This window comes from Oncorhynchus nerka, linkage group LG15 (genome assembly GCF_034236695.1).
Source record: "Oncorhynchus nerka isolate Pitt River linkage group LG15, Oner_Uvic_2.0, whole genome shotgun sequence".
Lineage (NCBI taxonomy): Eukaryota > Metazoa > Chordata > Actinopteri > Salmoniformes > Salmonidae > Oncorhynchus > Oncorhynchus nerka.
Window position 1 is genome coordinate 21,012,347 of NC_088410.1, and position 21,232 is coordinate 21,033,578.

The 21,232-nt window shown below is 46.8% G+C and overlaps 1 protein-coding gene across 2 annotated transcripts in view; it reads right to left on the reverse strand.

Annotated features, from left to right (window-relative positions):
* Nucleotides 1–1,155: 1,155 nt before the first annotated feature.
* LOC115121174 (uncharacterized) overlaps nucleotides 1,156–21,232 on the reverse strand; it is a 48,990-nt gene continuing 28,913 nt past the window's right edge. The window contains exons 11-15 of one of the 2 annotated variants that reach the window (XM_065001261.1): nucleotides 5,747–5,821; nucleotides 5,256–5,333; nucleotides 3,394–3,496; nucleotides 1,963–2,096; nucleotides 1,156–1,799 (exon numbers count right to left, since the gene is read on the reverse strand). In XM_065001261.1, the coding sequence (XP_064857333.1) occupies nucleotides 1,664–1,799; nucleotides 1,963–2,096; nucleotides 3,394–3,496; nucleotides 5,256–5,333; nucleotides 5,747–5,821 (526 nt within the window). In that variant the 3' untranslated portion in view covers nucleotides 1,156–1,663. The remainder of the gene's footprint in view (nucleotides 1,800–1,962; nucleotides 2,097–3,393; nucleotides 3,497–5,255; nucleotides 5,334–5,746; nucleotides 5,822–21,232) is intronic. The other variant, XM_065001262.1, reaches the window with a different exon arrangement.

The following is a 21,232-nucleotide window of genomic DNA, read 5'->3' on the forward strand; positions in this document are numbered from 1 at the left end:
AACAGACGTGTACTAGTCCACTGAACAGACGTGTACTAGTCCACTGAACAGACGTGTACTAGTCCACTGAACAGACGTGTACTAGTCCACTGAACAGACATGTATTAGTCCACTGTACAGACTAGTCCACTGAACAGACTAGTCCACTGTACTAGTCCACTGAACAGACATGTATTAGTCCACTGTACAGACGTGTACTAGTCCACTGTACAGACGTGTACTAGTCCACTGAACAGACGTGTACTAGTCCACTGAACAGACATGTATTAGTCCACTGAACAGACATGTATTAGTCCACTGTACAGACGTGTACTAGTCCACTGAACAGACGTGTACTAGTCCACTGAACAGACATGTACTAGTCCACTGAACAGACATGTATTAGTCCACCGAGCGAACACTGTGTGTACAAAATATTAGGAATACCTGCTATTTCTATAACATAAATGACCAGGTGTATCCAGGTGAAAGCTATGATCACTTGTTAAATCCACTTCAATCGGTGTAGATGAAAGGGAGGAGTCAGGTTAAAGAAGGATGTTTAAGCATTGAGACATGGGTTGTGTATGTGTGCCATTCAGAGGGTGAATGGACAAGACAAACGATTTAAGTGTCATGGAACGGGGTACAGTATTAGGTGCCAGGTGCACTGCTTTGAGTGTGTCAAGAACTACAATGCTGCTGGGTTTTTCACGCTCAATAGTTTCCCGTGTGTATCAAGAATGTTCCACCACCCAAAGGACATCCAGCCAACTTGACACAACTGTGGGAAGCATTGGAGTCAACATGGGCCAGCATCCCTGTGGAACACTTTTGACACCTTGTAGAGTCCATGCCCCAACAAATTGAGGCTGTTCTGAGAGTGAAAGGGGGAGGAGCAACTCAATATTAGGAAGGTGTTATGGGTCTTGTTCCAATATCCACAGTAGTACACTACTTGTTTCATTTAAGGTGGTCTGGATGTTAGAACACCCCATGGACACTGGAGACGTTCCAGACTGACTCGTGGTTGTGTGCCATGTCACTGACTGTGCAGTCCTGCATCAGTTTGCTATATCATGATTGGGTCAGCTGACATCTTAAACAAACACTTATCCAGGTGTTGTGAGAGAAGGCAGGTGACTGCAATTTAGTCTGCCTGGAACATGCCCCATATTCAATTAAAAAAGCATTGTTTATTTATCCCCTGTAGGGACAATTACTAGGCACCCTATGGCATCAGGCTGGCAGTGAGTCTCACAATGACATCACAAGGGGTCACATGTCCAGTCACATGACCATATATACATACACAGTAAAACACATGATAACAACAGATGTCATCCCCCTTAGTGTCTACAACATGGTCATCATAGAGGAGGTTCACTGGGCAAAGATCCCTTCAAGTTCTAATGATGATGTCATTTCCATGTTTCACAGCTCTGGCCGAGGGAGAGGGGGAAGGAAATCAGAGGTGCACTCCTCTTCACTTTGATTGACACTTCACACACTCATTATATATGGCTAGTGTTCTGTCTGGGATCTGTGGTCTGTGCCAGAGGACTACAAACGGGGTGACACCCCCGCCCCCACCCTCAACCTCCTTTTCCCTTTTAAAGTAGGGACACAGTCCCTCATCCTCATCATTCTCCTCCCTCTGTACTATCCAGTCCCTGCGTGGTGGTCAAGGTTGCCATGGTTTCCTGTCTCTTCCTCTCTGGTCAGGCTTGTGTTTGAAGCGACACCTGTCACCATAGAAACAGCCGGTGGTCCTCCAGAAGAAACACTCGTCACCATTGATGGGAGCCATCCTCCTGGTCCTGTGAGAGAGAGAGACAAACAGTATGAAAACACAAACACCTGCACCTGAGCTCCTGCTTCCTCCTTCCATCACTTTGTACATTTCAAAGGTTTATATGAGTTGATTGGTAACACTTTAGAATAACTCATAATGATGTTTTGAATGACAGTTGGATGTCTTACCCTGTGGAGGCGTACTGGGAGGCTGAGGAGGTGTTGAGGCCTATAGAGTTGGTCCTCTGAGGAGATGGAGGGGTTCTCTGGACCCAGTGGTCTGGGTACCTGATTACCAGCCTGGTGCTCTCCAGCTCCACACCCTGGACAGGAGGACAAACAGCAGGCACATTCAAAATACTACATGCAATAGGACCAATAGCATAGTCCCAAAAGTACAATGGATCCAATAACAACGTATTGGGTTTTATTACCGGCACAAAGATTGTTTTTCCTTTGCAGCCAGAAAGGAGTTGAATCGTTGTACTTTTCTCTCTGTGTTGGACCATGATGATACTATTTATGTGCAAGACTCAAGCTGTACACTGAAGGCTCTTAACTCTGTGTATCATGCAGGGACGTCTAACTCAACATTTAGATCTCTACAGTGCTGTCAGGTGGACATCAGTAGCAACATGCAGCCTCAAACCCTGGTCCATTCCTATTCAGTTAAGAAACATTGCTCTTCCAGCTCAAAATGAGAACACTTAATACAAGCTCAGATCTCAAATCTTGTTTTATGCTAATAGTCCCTTTCATTACTCAGCCCCTGATCTTGAATTCCCTCCGGGCCAACCTAAAACACCAGGACCTGGTGTCTGGAGGAGTTCAAAGGACAAATAGATGAACAGGTTGTTGAGCCATGTAGCTGTTTCTAGTTGTCACCACATGACACTAGTTTGTATTGCCTTATGTAAGGAAGCCTGTTCTTTTACACTACGCACACACACACACACACACAGTTTGCTGGTGTATGTGAGCTGTTGCCAGTGTCTTCTGTCTGTGTTGTCCTTTTAGTCAAACTTATTTTTAAATCATGTTTTTGTACAGATGTTTTCGTTTTTCGGGATGTCTCATGGTCTGACAAACATCGCTCTCACTCTGCCACTTCTGCGTTGGACTGATATCTCTATCTTGAACGGACAGGTTTTTAGGCGATTTGGACTATTATGTTAATTCGATTGAGAGGTTATCCATACTCACACAAGGCCTTTGGCCTCACAGTCATTGTTATTAATAATTGACTTGCCTGGTTAAATAAACATTGTCCCAAAAGTACAATGGAACCAAAAGCATATTTCCAATCAGACAATAGAACCAAAAGCATACTCCCAAAAGTACAATAGCATAGTCCAAAAGGTACAATGGAACCAAAAGCATATTTCCAATCAGACAATAGAACCAAAAGCATACTCCCAAAAGTACAATAGCATAGTCCAAAAGGTACAATGGAACCAATAGCATAGTCCCAAAAGTGCAATGGAACCAATAGCATAGTTCCAAAGGTACAATAGCATAGTCCCAAAAGTACACACTCCTAAAGTTCAAGCTGAGGAATTGAAAGCACATCTCACATAGTTGAAGGCATTTGACAGCATTATGTTTCATCCCACCACTCACCTGGAGCCTCTCTAAGGCGACAGCGGCCATGTTGCTATTCTTGAAGTTGACAAAGGCACAGAATCTCTCATGTAGAACTCTGATACTCTCTATCTCACCACACCTATGGTACAGAACATAGAATTAGTATCAGAGTTCTACATTCTCTCTATTTCCCCACACCTACAGTAAAGGACATAGAATTAGAACGTAAAAGAATAATGATCACCATTCCAACTCAACAAACAGATAAATGTCATAGTATTAGAATGGTAGACCGGCGGCCATTTTGAGTAAACCATTTAAGGTGTTAATGTTATGTTTCTTGATGATTATCACCACACACCATGTAAGAAACAAAGAAAGTCACAGCAGGAGAAGCCTAAGCAGTGGATATGGAGATAGATAGGTCAGGCTACTGAACTAAAACAGGAGAAGCCTAAGCAGTGGATATGGAGATAGATAGGTCAGGCTACTGAACTAAAACAGGAGAAGCCTAAGCAGTGGATATGGAGATAGATAGGTCAGGCTACTGAACTAAAACAGGAGAAGCCTAAGCAGTGGATATGGAGATAGATAGGTCAGGCTACTGAACTAAAACAGGAGAAGCCTAAGCAGTGGATATGGAGATAGATAGGTCAGGCTACTGAACTAAAACAGGAGAAGCCTAAGCAGTGGATATGGAGATAGATAGGTCAGGCTACTGAACTAAAACAGGAGAAGCCTAAGCAGTGGATATGGAGATAGATAGGTCAGGCTACTGAACTAAAACAGGAGAAGCCTAAGCAGTGGATATGGAGATAGATAGGTCAGGCTACTGAACTAAAACAGGAGAAGCCTAAGCAGTGGATATGGAGATAGATAGGTCAGGCTACTGAACTAAAACAGGAGAAGCCTAAGCAGTGGATATAGAGATAGATAGGTCAGGCTACTGAACTAAAACAGGAGAAGCCTAAGCAGTGGATATGGAGATAGATAGGTCAGGCTACTGAACTAAAACAGGAGAAGCCTAAGCAGTGGATATGGAGATAGATAGGTCAGGCTACTGAACTAAAACAGGAGAAGCCTAAGCAGTGGATATGGAGATAGATAGGTCAGGCTACTGAACTAAAACAGGAGAAGCCTAAGCAGTGGATATGGAGATAGATAGGTCAGGCTACTGAACTAAAACAGGAGAAGCCTAAGCAGTGGATATGGAGATAGATAGGTCAGGCTACTGAACTAAAACAGGAGAAGCCTAAGCAGTGGATATGGAGATAGATAGGTCAGGCTACTGAACTAAAACAGGAGAAGCCTAAGCAGTGGATATGGAGATAGATAGGTCAGGCTACTGAACTAAAACAGGAGAAGCCTAAGCAGTGGATATGGAGATAGATAGGTCAGGCTACTGAACTAAAACAGGAGAAGCCTAAGCAGTGGATATGGAGATAGATAGGTCAGGCTACTGAACTAAAACAGGAGAAGCCTAAGCAGTGGATATGGAGATAGATAGGTCAGGCTACTGAACTAAAACAGGAGAAGCCTAAGCAGTGGATATGGAGATAGATAGGTCAGGCTACTGAACTAAAACAGGAGAAGCCTAAGCAGTGGATATGGAGATAGATAGGTCAGGCTACTGAACTAAAACAGGAGAAGCCTAAGCACTGGATATGGAGATAGATAGGTCAGGCTACTGAACTAAAACAGGAGAAGCCTAAGCAGTGGATATAGAGATAGATAGGTCAGGCTACTGAACTAAAACAGGAGAAGCCTAAGCAGTGGATATAGAGATAGATAGGTCAGGCTACTGAACTAAAACAGGAGAAGCCTAAGCAGTGGATATAGAGATAGATAGGTCAGGCTACTGAACTAAAACAGATGGAAATGGGGCATGGTGGTCGTACGTTTTGAAAAGGTCCCATATGTGCTTCTCAGTGAGGTCCACGGTGACGTTCCCCACCCAGAGAGAGGGACAGGGGGACCTGAGGACAAGAGGAAGGGGACCATGGTGAAAAACACATTCATTACAGCAACATAACACCACAACATTATGAATGCAACCTAAATGGCACCCTATTCCCTACATACAGTTGAAGTCGGAAGTTTACATACACATAGGTTGGAGTCATTAAAACTCGTTTTCAACCACTCAACAAATTTCTTGTTAACCTCTTAGTCCGATTTTTAAAAATCGCAAATGAAACGAAATAAATATGCCTGTTCTCAAGCTTATCCTTTTCTTAACAATCCTGTCGTCTCAGATTTTCAAAATATGCTTTAGAACCAGAGAAAATCACTAATTTGTGTAAGAGTGGTGATAGCTAGCTTAGCGTTAGCATTAGCATTTAGCACATATTCACAAAAACCAGCCAAGGAATCAAATAAAATAATTTACCTTTGAAGAACTTCAGATGTTTCAATGAGGAGACTCTCAGTTACATAGCAGATGTCCAGTTTTTCCTGAAAGATTCTTGTGTAGGACACATCGTTCCCTTTTGTTACTATGCATATGGCTACCGAAACTAACCGAAAATTCAGTCACCTACATGTCGAACTTTTTTCCGAATTAACTCCATAATATCGACTGAAACATGGAAAACGTTGTTTGAATCAATCCTGAAGGTGGTTTGTCATATTTCTCTCCATTGAAAGCACCGTCCTTGTAGCCTGGTTTGTTCTGAGATTTGAATGGAAAAATACCGGGACCTGACTTTTGCGCACCAATTGGCACGCAGACACCTAGCGGGACACCTGGTAAATGTAGTCTCTTATGGTCAATCTTCCAATGATATGCCTACAAATACGTCACAATGCTGCAGAGACCTTGGGGAAACAAGAGAAATAGTCTGTTCATTCCTTTCGCATTCACAGCCATATAAGGCGATCATGGAAAACGTAGCCTCAGAAATCCTGTGCATTTCCTGGTCGGTCATACATCTTGGTTTTGCCCGAAACATTTGTTCTAAGGGACTCACAGTGAAAATCTTTGCATTTCTGGAAACGTAAGACTGTCTTCTTTCCAAAGCTATCAATTCCAAGCATATTCAAGCATCTTTTCGTGACAAAATATTGCGCTTAAAACGGGCACGTCTTTTTATCCAAAAATGAAATACTGCCCCTATAGGACTAACAGGTTAACAAACTATAGTTTTGGTAAGTCGGTTAGGACATCTACTTTGTGCATGACAAGTAATTTGTCCAACAATTGTTTACAGACAGATTATTTCACTTATAGTTCACGGTATCACAATTCCAGTGGGTCAGAAGTTTACATACACTAAGTTGACTGTGCCTTTAAACAGCTTGGAAAATTACAGAAAATAAAGTCATCGCTTAAAAGCTTCTGATAGGCTAATTAACATAATTTGAGTCAATTGGAGTTGTACCTGTGGATATATTTCAAGGCCAATCCTTCAAACTCAATGCCTCTTTGCTTGACATCATCGGAAAATCAAAAGAAATCAGCCAGGACCTCAGAAAAAAATGGTAGACCTCCACAAGTCTGGTTCATCCTTGGGAGCAATTTCCAAACGCCAGAAGGTACCACGTTCATCTGTACAAAGAATAGTACGCAAGTATAAACACCATGGGACCACGCAGCCATCCCACTCAGGAAGGAGACGCGTTCAGTCTCCTAGAGATGAACGTACTTTGGTGATAAAAGTGAAAATCAATCCCAGAACAACAGCAAAGGACCTTGTAAGTCGCTCTGGATAAGAGCGTCTGCTAAATGACTTAAATGTAAATGTAAATGTTGTGAAGATGCTGGAGGAAACGGGTACAAAAGTATCTATATCCACAGTAAAACAAGTCCTATATCGACATAACCTGAAAAGCCGTTCAGCAAGGAAGAAGCCACTGCTCCAAAACCGCAATAAAAAAGACAGACTACGGTTTGCAACTGCACATGGGGACTGATGAAACAGAAATAGATATGTTTGGCCATAATGACCATCGTTATGTTTGGAGGAAAAAGGGGGAGGCTTGCAAGCCAAAGAATACCATCCCAACCGTGAAGCACAGGGGTGGCAGCATCATGTTGTGGGGGTGCTTTGCTGCAGGAGGGACTGGTGTCCTTCACAAAATGGATGGCATCATGAGTGGATATATTGAAGCAACATCTCAAGACATCAGTCAGGAAGTTAAAGCTTCGTCACAAATGGGTCTTCCAAATGGACAATGACCCCAACCATATTTCCAAAGCAAAATGCCTTAAAGACAACGAAGGTATTGAAGTGGCCATCACAAAGCTCTGACCTCAATCCTATAGAACATTTGTGGGCAGAACTGAAAGTGTGTGCGAGCAAGGAGGCCTAAAAACCGGACTCCCTTACACCAGCTCTGTCAGGAGGAATGGGCCAAAACTCACCCAACTTATTGTGGGAAGCTTGTTGAAGGCTACCCGAAACGTTTCACCCAAGTTAAACCATTTAAAGGGAATGCTACCAAATACTAATTGAGTGTATGTAAACTTCTGACCCACTGGGAATGTGATGAAAGAAATAAAAGCTGAAATAAATTATTCTCTCTGCTATTATTCTGACATTTCACATTCTTAACATAAAGTGGTGATCCTACCTAAAACAGGGATTTTTTACTGGGATTGATGGAAATACCAGATGATCTAAATACATTTGACTGGTCATGCTTATCAGTCTATAGGTTCATTTGCATAATTCAGTGGAATTAAATTGGCACGTGTGTACAGTATATTCGTAATGCATTATATTTATCACGCGTACAGCCTACATATGCAGAGCCTCAGAGGTAAATCTGTCAGACAGCAGGAGAGATGCTGCTACAGCTCCTCAAACAGCAAATTAACAGGAAGGCTTCATCCCAGCGTCACACACCACTATGAACAGGCAACGGAAGCCTTCATCACCTCGTCACACAACACTATGAACAGGCAACAGAAGGCTTCATCACCTCGTCACACAACACTATGAACAGGCAACGGAAGGCTTCATCACCTCGTCACACAACACTATGAACAGGCAACAGAAGCCTTCATCACCTCGTCACACAACACTATGAACAGGCAACGGAAGCCTTCATCACCTCGTCACACAACACTATGAACAGGCAACAGAAGGCTTCATCACCGCGTCACACAACACTATGAACAGGCAATGGAAGGCTTCATCACCGCGTCACACAACACTATGAACAGGCAACGGAAGACTTCATCACCTCGTCACACAACACTATGAACAGGAAGGCTTCATCACCTCGTCACACAACACTATGAACAGGAAGGCTTCATCACCTCGTCACACAACACTATGAACAGGAAGGCTTCATCACCTCGTCACACAACACTATGAACAGGCAACAGAAGGCTTCATCACCTCGTCACACAACACTATGAACAGGCAACGGAAGGCTTCATCACCTCGTCACACAACACTATGAACAGGCAACGGAAGCTTCATCACTCGTCACACAACACTATGAACAGGCAACGGAAGCCTTCATCACCTCGTCACACAACACTATGAACAGGCAACGGAAGGCTTCATCACCTCGTCACACAACACTATGAACAGGCAACGGAAGGCTTCATCACCTCGTCACACAACACTATGAACAGGCAACGGAAGTCTTCATCACCTCGTCACACAACACTATGAACAGGCAACGGAAGCCTTCATCACCTCGTCACACAACACTATGAACAGGCAACAGAAGCCTTCATCACCTCGTCACACAACACTATGAACAGGCAACGGAAGCCTTCATCACCTCGTCACACAACACTATGAACAGGCAACAGAAGCCTTCATCACCTCGTCACACAACACTATGAACAGGCAACGGAAGGCTTCATCACCTCGTCACACAACACTATGAACAGGCAACAGAAGGCTTCATCACCTCGTCACACAACACTATGAACAGGCAACGGAAGGCTTCATCACCTCGTCACACAACACTATGAACAGGCAACGGAAGCCTTCATCACCTCGTCACACAACACTATGAACAGGCAACGGAAGGCTTCATCACCGCGTCACACAACACTATGAACAGGAAGGCTTCATCACCTCGTCACACAACACTATGAACAGGCAACGGAAGGCTTCATCACCTCGTCACACAACACTATGAACAGGCAACGGAAGGCTTCATCACCTCGTCACACAACACTATGAACAGGCAACGGAAGGCTTCATCACCTCGTCACACAACACTATGAACAGGCAACGGAAGGCTTCATCACCTCGTCACACAACACTATGAACAGGCAACAGAAGGCTTCATCACCTCGTCACACAACACTATGAACAGGCAACGGAAGGCTTCATCACCTCGTCACACAACACTATGAACAGGCAACGGAAGGCTTCATCACCTCGTCACACAACACTATGAACAGGCAACGGAAGGCTTCATCACCGCGTCACACAACACTATGAACAGGAAGGCTTCATCACAGCGTCACACAACACTATGAACAGGATGGATTCATCACCGCGTCACACAACACTATGAACAGGCAACAGAAGCCTTCATCACAGCGTCACACAACACTATGAACAGGATGGATTCATCACCGCGTCACACAACACTATGAACAGGATGGATTCATCACCTCGTCACACAACACTATGAACAGGCAACGGAAGGCTTCATCACCTCGTCACACAACACTATGAACAGGCAACGGAAGGCTTCATCACCGCGTCACACAACACTATGAACAGGCAACGGAAGGCTTCATCACCTCGTCACACAACACAACAGGCTTCATGTCACACAACACTATGAACAGGAAGGCTTCATCACCGCGTCACACAACACTATGAACAGGCAACAGAAGGCTTCATCACCTCGTCACACAACACTATGAACAGGCAACACTATGAACAGGAAGGCTTCATCACAGCGTCACACAACACTATGAACAGGCAACGGAAGGCTTCATCACCTCGTCACACAACACTATGAACAGGCAACAGGCTTCATCACTCACACAACACCATGAACAGGCAACGGAAGGCTTCATCACCTCGTCACACAACACTATGAACAGGCAACGGAAGGCTTCATCACCGCGTCACACAACACTATGAACAGGCAACGGAAGGCTTCATCACCTCGTCACACAACACTATGAACAGGCAACGGAAGGCTTCATCACCGCGTCACACAACACTATGAACAATGGGTCACACAACACTATGAACATCATCACTATGAACAGGATGGTCACACAACACTATGAACAGGCAACGGAAGGCTTCATCACCTCGTCACACAACACTATGAACAGGCAACAGGTCACACAACACTATGAACAGGCAACGGAAGGCTTCATCACCGCGTCACACAACACTATGAACAGGCAACGGAAGGCTTCATCACCGCGTCACACAACACTATGAACAGGAAGGCTTCATCACAGCGTCACACAACACTATGAACAGGCAACGGAAGGCTTCATCACCGCGTCACACAACACTATGAACAGGCAACACTATGAACAGGCAACACTATGAACAGGCAACAGAAGGCTTCATCACCTCGTCACACAACACTATGAACAGGAAGGCTTCATCACCTCGTCACACAACACTATGAACAGGCAACGGAAGGCTTCATCACCTCGTCACACAACACTATGAACAGGCAACAGAAGGCTTCATCACCTCGTCACACAACACTATGAACAGGCAACGGAAGGCTTCATCACCTCGTCACACAACACTATGAACAGGCAACGGAAGGCTTCATCACCTCGTCACACAACACTATGAACAGGCAACGGAAGGCTTCATCACCGCGTCACACAACACTATGAACAGGCAACGGAAGGCTTCATCACCTCGTCACACAACACTATGAACAGGCAACGGAAGGCTTCATCACCTCGTCACACAACACTATGAACAGGCAACGGAAGGCTTCATCACAGCGTCACACAACACTATGAACAGGCAACGGAAGGCTTCATCACCGCGTCACACAACACTATGAACAGGCAACGGAAGGCTTCATCACAGCGTCACACAACACTATGAACAGGCAACGGAAGGCTTCATCACAGCGTCACACAACACTATGAACAGGCAACGGAAGGCTTCATCACCGCGTCACACAACACTATGAACAGGCAACAGAAGGCTTCATCACTCGTCACACAACACTATGAACAGGCAACGGAAGGCTTCATCACCTCGTCACACAACACTATGAACAGGCAACAGAAGGCTTCATCACCTCGTCACACAACACTATGAACAGGCAACAGAAGGCTTCATCACCTCGTCACACAACACTATGAACAGGCAACGGAAGGCTTCATCACCTCGTCACACAACACTATGAACAGGCAACGGAAGGCTTCATCACCTCGTCACACAACACTATGAACAGGCAACGGAAGGCTTCATCACCTCGTCACACAACACTATGAACAGGCAACGGAAGGCTTCATCACCTCGTCACACAACACTATGAACAGGCAACGGAAGGCTTCATCACCTCGTCACACAACACTATGAACAGGCAACGGAAGGCTTCATCACCTCGTCACACAACACTATGAACAGGCAACGGAAGGCTTCATCACCTCGTCACACAACACTATGAACAGGCAACGGAAGGCTTCATCACCTCGTCACACAACACTATGAACAGGCAACGGAAGGCTTCATCACCTCGTCACACAACACTATGAACAGGCAACGGAAGGCTTCATCACCTCGTCACACAACACTATGAACAGGCAACGGAAGGCTTCATCACCTCGTCACACAACACTATGAACAGGCAACAGAAGGCTTCATCACCTCGTCACACAACACTATGAACAGGCAACGGAAGGCTTCATCACCTCGTCACACAACACTATGAACAGGCAACGGAAGGCTTCATCACCTCGTCACACAACACTATGAACAGGCAACGGAAGGCTTCATCACCTCGTCACACAACACTATGAACAGGCAACAGAAGGCTTCATCACCGTCACACAACACTATGAACAGGCAACGGAAGGCTTCATCACCGCGTCACACAACACTATGAACAGGCAACGGAAGGCTTCATCACCTCGTCACACAACACTATGAACAGGCAACGGAAGGCTTCATCACCGCGTCACACAACACTATGAACAGGAAGCCTTCATCACCTCGTCACACAACACTATGAACAGGCAACGGAAGGCTTCATCACCTCGTCACACAACACTATGAACAGGCAACGGAAGGCTTCATCACCTCGTCACACAACACTATGAACAGGCAACGGAAGGCTTCATCACCTCGTCACACAACACTATGAACAGGCAACAGAAGGCTTCATCACCTCGTCACACAACACTATGAACAGGCAACGGAAGGCTTCATCACCTCACACACAACACTATGAACAGGCAACGGAAGGCTTCATCACCTCGTCACACAACACTATGAACAGGCAACGGAAGGCTTCATCACCGCGTCACACAACACTATGAACAGGAAGGCTTCACACACACAACACTATGAACAGGCAACGGAAGGCTTCATCACTCGTCACACAACACTATGAACAGGCAACGGAAGGCTTCATCACCTCGTCACACAACACTATGAACAGGCAACGGAAGGCTTCATCACCTCGTCACACAACACTATGAACAGGCAACGGAAGGCTTCATCACCTCGTCACACAACACTATGAACAGGCAACGGAAGGCTTCATCACCGCGTCACACAACACTATGAACAGGCAACGAAGGCTTCATCACCTCGTCACACAACACTATGAACAGGCAACGGAAGGCTTCATCACCCTCGTCACACAACACTATGAACAGGAAGGAAGGCTTCAACGTCACACAACACTATGAACAGGAAGGCTTCATCACAGCGTCACACAACACTATGAACAGGCAACGGAAGGCTTCATCACGCGTCACACAACACTATGAACAGGAAGGCTTCATCACCTCGTCACACAACACTATGAACAGGAAGGCTTCATCACCTCGTCACACAACACTATGAACAGGCAACGGAAGGCTTCATCACCTCGTCACACAACACTATGAACAGGCAACGGAAGGCTTCATCACCGCGTCACACAACACTATGAACAGGCAACGGAAGGCTTCATCACCTCGTCACACAACACTATGAACAGGCAACGGAAGGCTTCATCACCTCGTCACACAACACTATGAACAGGCAACGGAAGGCTTCATCACCGCGTCACACAACACTATGAACAGGAAGGCTTCATCACAGCGTCACACAACACTATGAACAGGCAACAGAAGGCTTCATCACCTCGTCACACAACACTATGAACAGGCAACAGAAGGCTTCATCACAGCGTCACACAACACTATGAACAGGCAACAGAAGGCTTCATCACCTCGTCACACAACACTATGAACAGGCAACGGAAGGCTTCATCACCTCGTCACACAACACTATGAACAGGCAACGGAAGGCTTCATCACCTCGTCACACAACACTATGAACAGGCAACGGAAGGCTTCATCAATCACACAACACTATGAACAGGCAACGGAAGGCTTCATCACCTCGTCACACAACACTATGAACAGGCAACGGAAGGCTTCATCACCTCGTCACACAACACTATGAACAGGCAACGGAAGGCTTCATCACCGCGTCACACAACACTATGAACAGGCAACGGAAGGCTTCATCACCTCGTCACACAACACTATGAACAGGATGGATTCATCACCTCGTCACACAACACTATGAACAGGCAACGGAAGGCTTCATCACCTCGTCACACAACACTATGAACAGGCAACGGAAGGCTTCATCACCTCGTCACACAACACTATGAACAGGCAACGGAAGGCTTCATCACCTCGTCACACAACACTATGAACAGGCAACGGAAGGCTTCATCACCTCGTCACACAACACTATGAACAGGCAATGGAATTCATCACCTCGTCACACAACACTATGAACAGGCAACGGAAGCCTTCATCACCGCGTCACACAACACTATGAACAGGCAACGGAAGGCTTCATCACAGCGTCACACAACACTATGAACAGGCAACGGAAGGCTTCATCACCTCGTCACACAACACTATGAACAGGCAACGGAAGGCTGCATCACCTCGTCACACAACACTATGAACAGGCAACGGAAGGCTTCATCACCTCGTCACACAACACTATGAACAGGCAACAGAAGGCTTCATCACCTCGTCACACAACACTATGAACAGGCAACGGAAGGCTTCATCACCGAGTCACACAACACTATGAACAGGCAACGGAAGGCTTCATCACCTCGTCACACAACACTATGAACAGGCAACGGAAGGCTTCATCACCGCGTCACACAACACTATGAACAGGCAATGGAAGGCTTCATCACCTCGTCACACAACACTATGAACAGGCAACGGAAGGCTTCATCACGCGTCACACAACACTATGAACAGGCAACAGAAGGCTTCATCACAGCGTCACACAACACTATGAACAGGCAACGGAAGGCTTCATCACCTCGTCACACAACACTATGAACAGGCAACGGAAGGCTTCATCACAGCGTCACACAACACTATGAACAGGCAACGGAAGGCTTCATCACAGCGTCACACAACACTATGAACAGGCAACGGAAGGCTTCATCACCGCGTCACACAACACTATGAACAGGCAACAGAAGGCTTCATCACCTCGTCACACAACACTATGAACAGGCAACAGAAGGCTTCATCACCTCGTCACACAACACTATGAACAGGCAACAGAAGGCTTCATCACCTCGTCACACAACACTATGAACAGGCAACAGAAGGCTTCATCACCTCGTCACACAACACTATGAACAGGCAACGGAAGGCTTCATCACCTCGTCACACAACACTATGAACAGGCAACGGAAGGCTTCATCACCGTCACACAACACTATGAACAGGCAACGGAAGGCTTCATCACCGCGTCACACAACACTATGAACAGGCAACGGAAGGCTTCATCACCTCGTCACACAACACTATGAACAGGCAACGGAAGGCTTCATCACAGCGTCACACAACACTATGAACAGGCAACGGAAGGCTTCATCACCTCGTCACACAACACTATGAACAGGCAACAGAAGGCTTCATCACCTCGTCACACAACACTATGAACAGGCAACAGAAGGCTTCATCACCTCGTCACACAACACTATGAACAGGCAACAGAAGGCTTCATCATCACACAACACTATGAACAGGCAACAGAAGGCTTCATCACCTCGTCACACAACACTATGAACAGGCAACGGAAGGCTTCATCACCTCGTCACACAACACTATGAACAGGCAACGGAAGGCTTCATCACCTCGTCACACAACACTATGAACAGGAAGGCTTCATCACCTCGTCACACAACACTATGAACAGGCAACGGAAGGCTTCATCACCTCGTCACACAACACTATGAACAGGCAACGGAAGGCTTCATCACCGCGTCACACAACACTATGAACAGGCAACGGAAGGCTTCATCACCTCGTCACACAACACTATGAACAGGCAACGGAAGGCTTCATCACCTCGTCACACAACACTATGAACAGGATGGATTCATCACCGCGTCACACAACACTATGAACAGGCAACGGAAGGCTTCATCACAGCGTCACACAACACTATGAACAGGCAACGGAAGGCTTCATCACCTCGTCACACAACACTATGAACAGGCAACGGAAGGCTTCATCACCTCGTCACACAACACTATGAACAGGCAACGGAAGGCTTCATCACCTCGTCACACAACACTATGAACAGGCAACGGAAGGCTTCATCACCTCGTCACACAACACTATGAACAGGCAACGGAAGGCTTCATCACCTCGTCACACAACACTATGAACAGGCAACGGAAGGCTTCATGCGTCACACAACACTATGAACAGGCAACGGAAGGCTTCATCACCTCGTCACACAACACTATGAACAGGCAATGGAAGGCTTCATCACCTCGTCACACAACACTATGAACAGGCAACGGAAGGCTTCATCAGCGTCACACAACACTATGAACAGGCAACGGAAGGCTTCATCACTGCGTCACACAACACTATGAACAGGTGAAGGCTTCATCACCTCGTCCACAACACTATGAACAGGCAACGGAAGGCTTCATCACCCGTCACACAACACTATGAACAGGCAACGGAAGGCTTCATCACCTCGTCACACAACACTATGAACAGGCAACAGAAGGCTTCATCACCTCGTCACACAACACTATGAACAGGCAACGGAAGGCTTCATCACCTCGTCACACACCACTATGAACAGGCAACGGAAGGCTTCATCACCGAGTCACACAACACTATGAACAGGCAACGGAAGGCTTCATCACCTCGTCACACAACACTATGAACAGGCAACGGAAGGCTTCATCACCTCGTCACACAACACTATGAACAGGCAACGGAAGGCTTCATCACCTCGTCACACAACACTATGAACAGGCAACGGAAGGCTTCATCACAGCGTCACACAACACTATGAACAGGCAACGGAAGGCTTCATCACCGCGTCACACAACACTATGAACAGGCAACGGAAGGCTTCATCACAGCGTCACACAACACTATGAACAGGCAACGGAAGGCTTCATCACCGCGTCACACAACACTATGAACAGGCAACAGAAGGCTTCATCACAGCGTCACACAACACTATGAACAGGCAACAGAAGGCTTCATCACCTCGTCACACAACACTATGAACAGGCAACAGAAGGCTTCATCACCTCGTCACACAACACTATGAACAGGCAACAGAAGGCTTCATCACCTCGTCACACAACACTATGAACAGGCAACGGAAGGCTTCATCACCTCGTCACACAACACTATGAACAGGCAACGGAAGGCTTCATCACCCAACACTATGAACAGGCAACGGAAGGCTTCATCACCGCGTCACACAACACTATGAACAGGCAACGGAAGGCTTCATCACCTCGTCACACAACACTATGAACAGGCAACGGAAGGCTTCATCACCTCGTCACACAACACTATGAACAGGCAACGGAAGGCTTCATCACCTCGTCACACAACACTATGAACAGGCAACGGAAGGCTTCATCACCTCGTCACACAACACTATGAACAGGACGACTTCATCACACAACACTATGAACAGGCAACAGAAGGCTTCATCACCGCGTCACACAACACTATGAACAGGCAACAGAAGGCTTCATCACCTCGTCACACAACACTATGAACAGGCAACGGAAGGCTTCATCACCTCGTCACACAACACTATGAACAGGCAACGGAAGGCTTCATCACCTCGTCACACAACACTATGAACAGGCAACGGAAGGCTTCATCAGTCACACAACACTATGAACAGGCAACGGAAGGCTTCATCACCTCGTCACACAACACTATGAACAGGCAACGGAAGGCTTCATCACCTCGTCACACAACACTATGAACAGGCAACGGAAGGCTTCATCACCTCGTCACACAACACTATGAACAGGCAACGGAAGCCTTCATCACCTCGTCACACAACACTATGAACAGGCAACAGAAGCCTTCATCACCTCGTCACACAACACTATGAACAGGCAACGGAAGGCTTCATCACACTCACACAACACTATGAAACAAGGAAGCCTTCATCACCTCGTCACACAACACTATGAACAGGCAACGGAAGGCTTCATCACCGCGTCACACAACACTATGAAAACTGCCTATTCATCACCTCGTCACACAACACTATGAACAGGCAACGGAAGGCTTCATCACGTCACACAACACTATGAACAGGCAACGGAAGGCTTCATCACCGCGTCACACAACACTATGAACAGGAAGGCTTCATCACTCGTTCACACAACACTATGAACAGGCAACGGAAGGCTTCATCACCTCGTCACACAACACTATGAACAGGCAACGGAAGGCTTCATCACCTCGTCACACAACACTATGAACAGGCAACGGAAGGCTTCATCACTCGTCACACAACACTATGAACAGGCAACGGAAGGCTTCATCACCTCGTCACACAACACTATGAACAGGTGAAGGCTTCATCACCTGCGTCACACAACACTATGAACAGGCAACAGAAGGCTTCATCACCTCGTCACACAACACTATGAACAGGCAACGGAAGGCTTCATGCCTCACACAACACTATGAACAGGCAACGGAAGGCTTCATCACCTCGTCACACAACACTATCCAGGCTTCATCACAGTCACACAACACTATGAACAGGCAACGGAAGGCTTCATGCCGTCACACAACACTATGAACAGGCAACTTCATCACAGCGTCACACAACACTATGAACAGGCAATGGAATTCATCACCTCGTCACACAACACTATGAACAGGCAACAGGAAGGCTTCATCACCTCGTCACACAACACTATGAACAGGCAACGGAAGGCTTCATCACCTCGTCACACAACACTATGAACAGGCAACGGAAGGCTTCATCACCGCGTCACACAACACTATGAACAGGCAACAGAAGGCTTCATCACCTCGTCACACAACACTATGAACAGGCAACGGAAGGCTTCATCCCGCGTCACACAACACTATGAACAGGCAACGGAAGGCTTCATCAGCGTCACACAACACTATGAACAGGCAACAGAAGGCTTCATCACCGCGTCACACAACACTATGAACAGGCAACAGAAGGCTTCATCACTGCACACAACACTATGAACAGGCAACAGAAGGCTTCATCACCTCGTCACACAACACTATGAACAGGCAACAGAAGGCTTCATCACCACTCACACAACACTATGAACAGGCAACGGAAGGCTTCATCACCTCGTCACACAACACTATGAACAGGCAACGGAAGGCTTCATCACCTCGTCACACAACACTATGAACAGGCAACGGAAGGCTTCATCAGCGTCACACAACACTATGAACAGGCAACGGAAGGCTTCATCACCTCGTCACACAACACTATGAACAGGCAACGGAAGGCTTCATCGTCACACAACACTATGAACAGGCAACGGAAGGCTTCATCACCTCGTCACACAACACTATGAACAGGCAACGGAAGGCTGCGTCACACAACACTATGAACAGGTGAGGCTTCATCACCGCGTCACACAACACTATGAACAGGCAACAGAAGGCTTCATCACCTCGTCACACAACACTATGAACAGGCAACGGAAGGCTTCATCACGCGTCACACAACACTATGAACAGGCAACGGAAGGCTTCATCACCGCGTCACACAACACTATGAACAGGCAACGGAAGGCTTCATCACTCGTCACACAACACTATGAACAGGACGGAAGGCTTCATCACCTCGTCACACAACACTATGAACAGGCAACGGAAGGCTTCATCACCTCGTCACACAACACTATGAACAGGCAACGGAAGGCTTCATCACAGCGTCACACAACACTATGAACAGGCAACGGAAGGCTTCATCACCTCGTCACACAACACTATGAACAGGCAACGGAAGGCTTCATCACCTCGTCACACAACACTATGAACAGGCAACGGAAGGCTTCATCACCTCGTCACACAACACTATGAACAGGCAACGGAAGGCTTAGCGTCACACAACACTATGAACAGGCAACGGAAGGCTTCATCACCGCGTCACACAACACTATGAACAGGCAACGGAAGGCTTCATCACCTCGTCACACAACACTATGAACAGGCAACGGAAGGCTTCATCACCTCGTCACACAACACTATGAACAGGCAACGGAAGGCTTCATCACGCGTCACACAACACTATGAACAGGCAACGGAAGGCTTCATCACCTCGTCACACAACACTATGAACAGGCAACGGAAGGCTTCATCACCTCGTCACACAACACTATGAACAGGCAACGGAAGGCTTCATCACCGCGTCACACAACACTATGAACAGGCAACGGAAGCTTCATCACGTCACACAACACTATGAACAGGCAACAGAAGGCTTCATCACCTCGTCACACAACACTATGAACAGGCAACAGAAGGCTTCATCACCGCGTCACACAACACTATGAACAGGCAACGGAAGGCTTCATCACCGCGTCACACAACACTATGAACAGGCAACAGAAGGCTTCATCACTCGTCACACAACACTATGAACAGGCAACGGAAGGCTTCATCACAGCGTCACACAACACTATGAACAGGCAACAGGAAGGCTTCATCACAGCGTCACACAACACTATGAACAGGCAACAGAAGGCTTCATCACCTCGTCACACAACACTATGAACAGGCAACAGAAGGCTTCATCACAGCGTCACACAACACTATGAACAGGAAGGCTTCATCACCGCGTCACACAACACTATGAACAGGCAACGGAAGGCTTCATCACCTCGTCACACAACACTATGAACAGGCAACGGAAGGCTTCATCACCGCGTCACACAACACTATGAACAGGCAACGGAAGGCTTCATCATTCGTCACACAACACTATGAACAGGCAACGGAAGGCTTCATCACCGCGTCACACAACACTATTGGAAGGCTTCATCACCGCGTCACACAACACTATGAACAGGCAACGGAAGGCTTCATCACAGCGTCACACAACACTATGAACAGGCAACAGAAGGCTTCATCACCGTCACACAACACTATGAACAGGCAACAGAAGGCTTCATCACCTCGTCACACAACACTATGAACAGGCAACAGAAGGCTTCATCACGCGTCACACAACACTATGAACAGGCAACGGAAGGCTTCATCACCTCGTCACACAACACTATGAACAGGCAACGGAAGGCTTCATCACCGTCACACAACACTATGAACAGGCAACGGAAGGCTTCATCACCTCGTCACACAACACTATGAACAGGCAACGGAAGGCTTCATCACCGC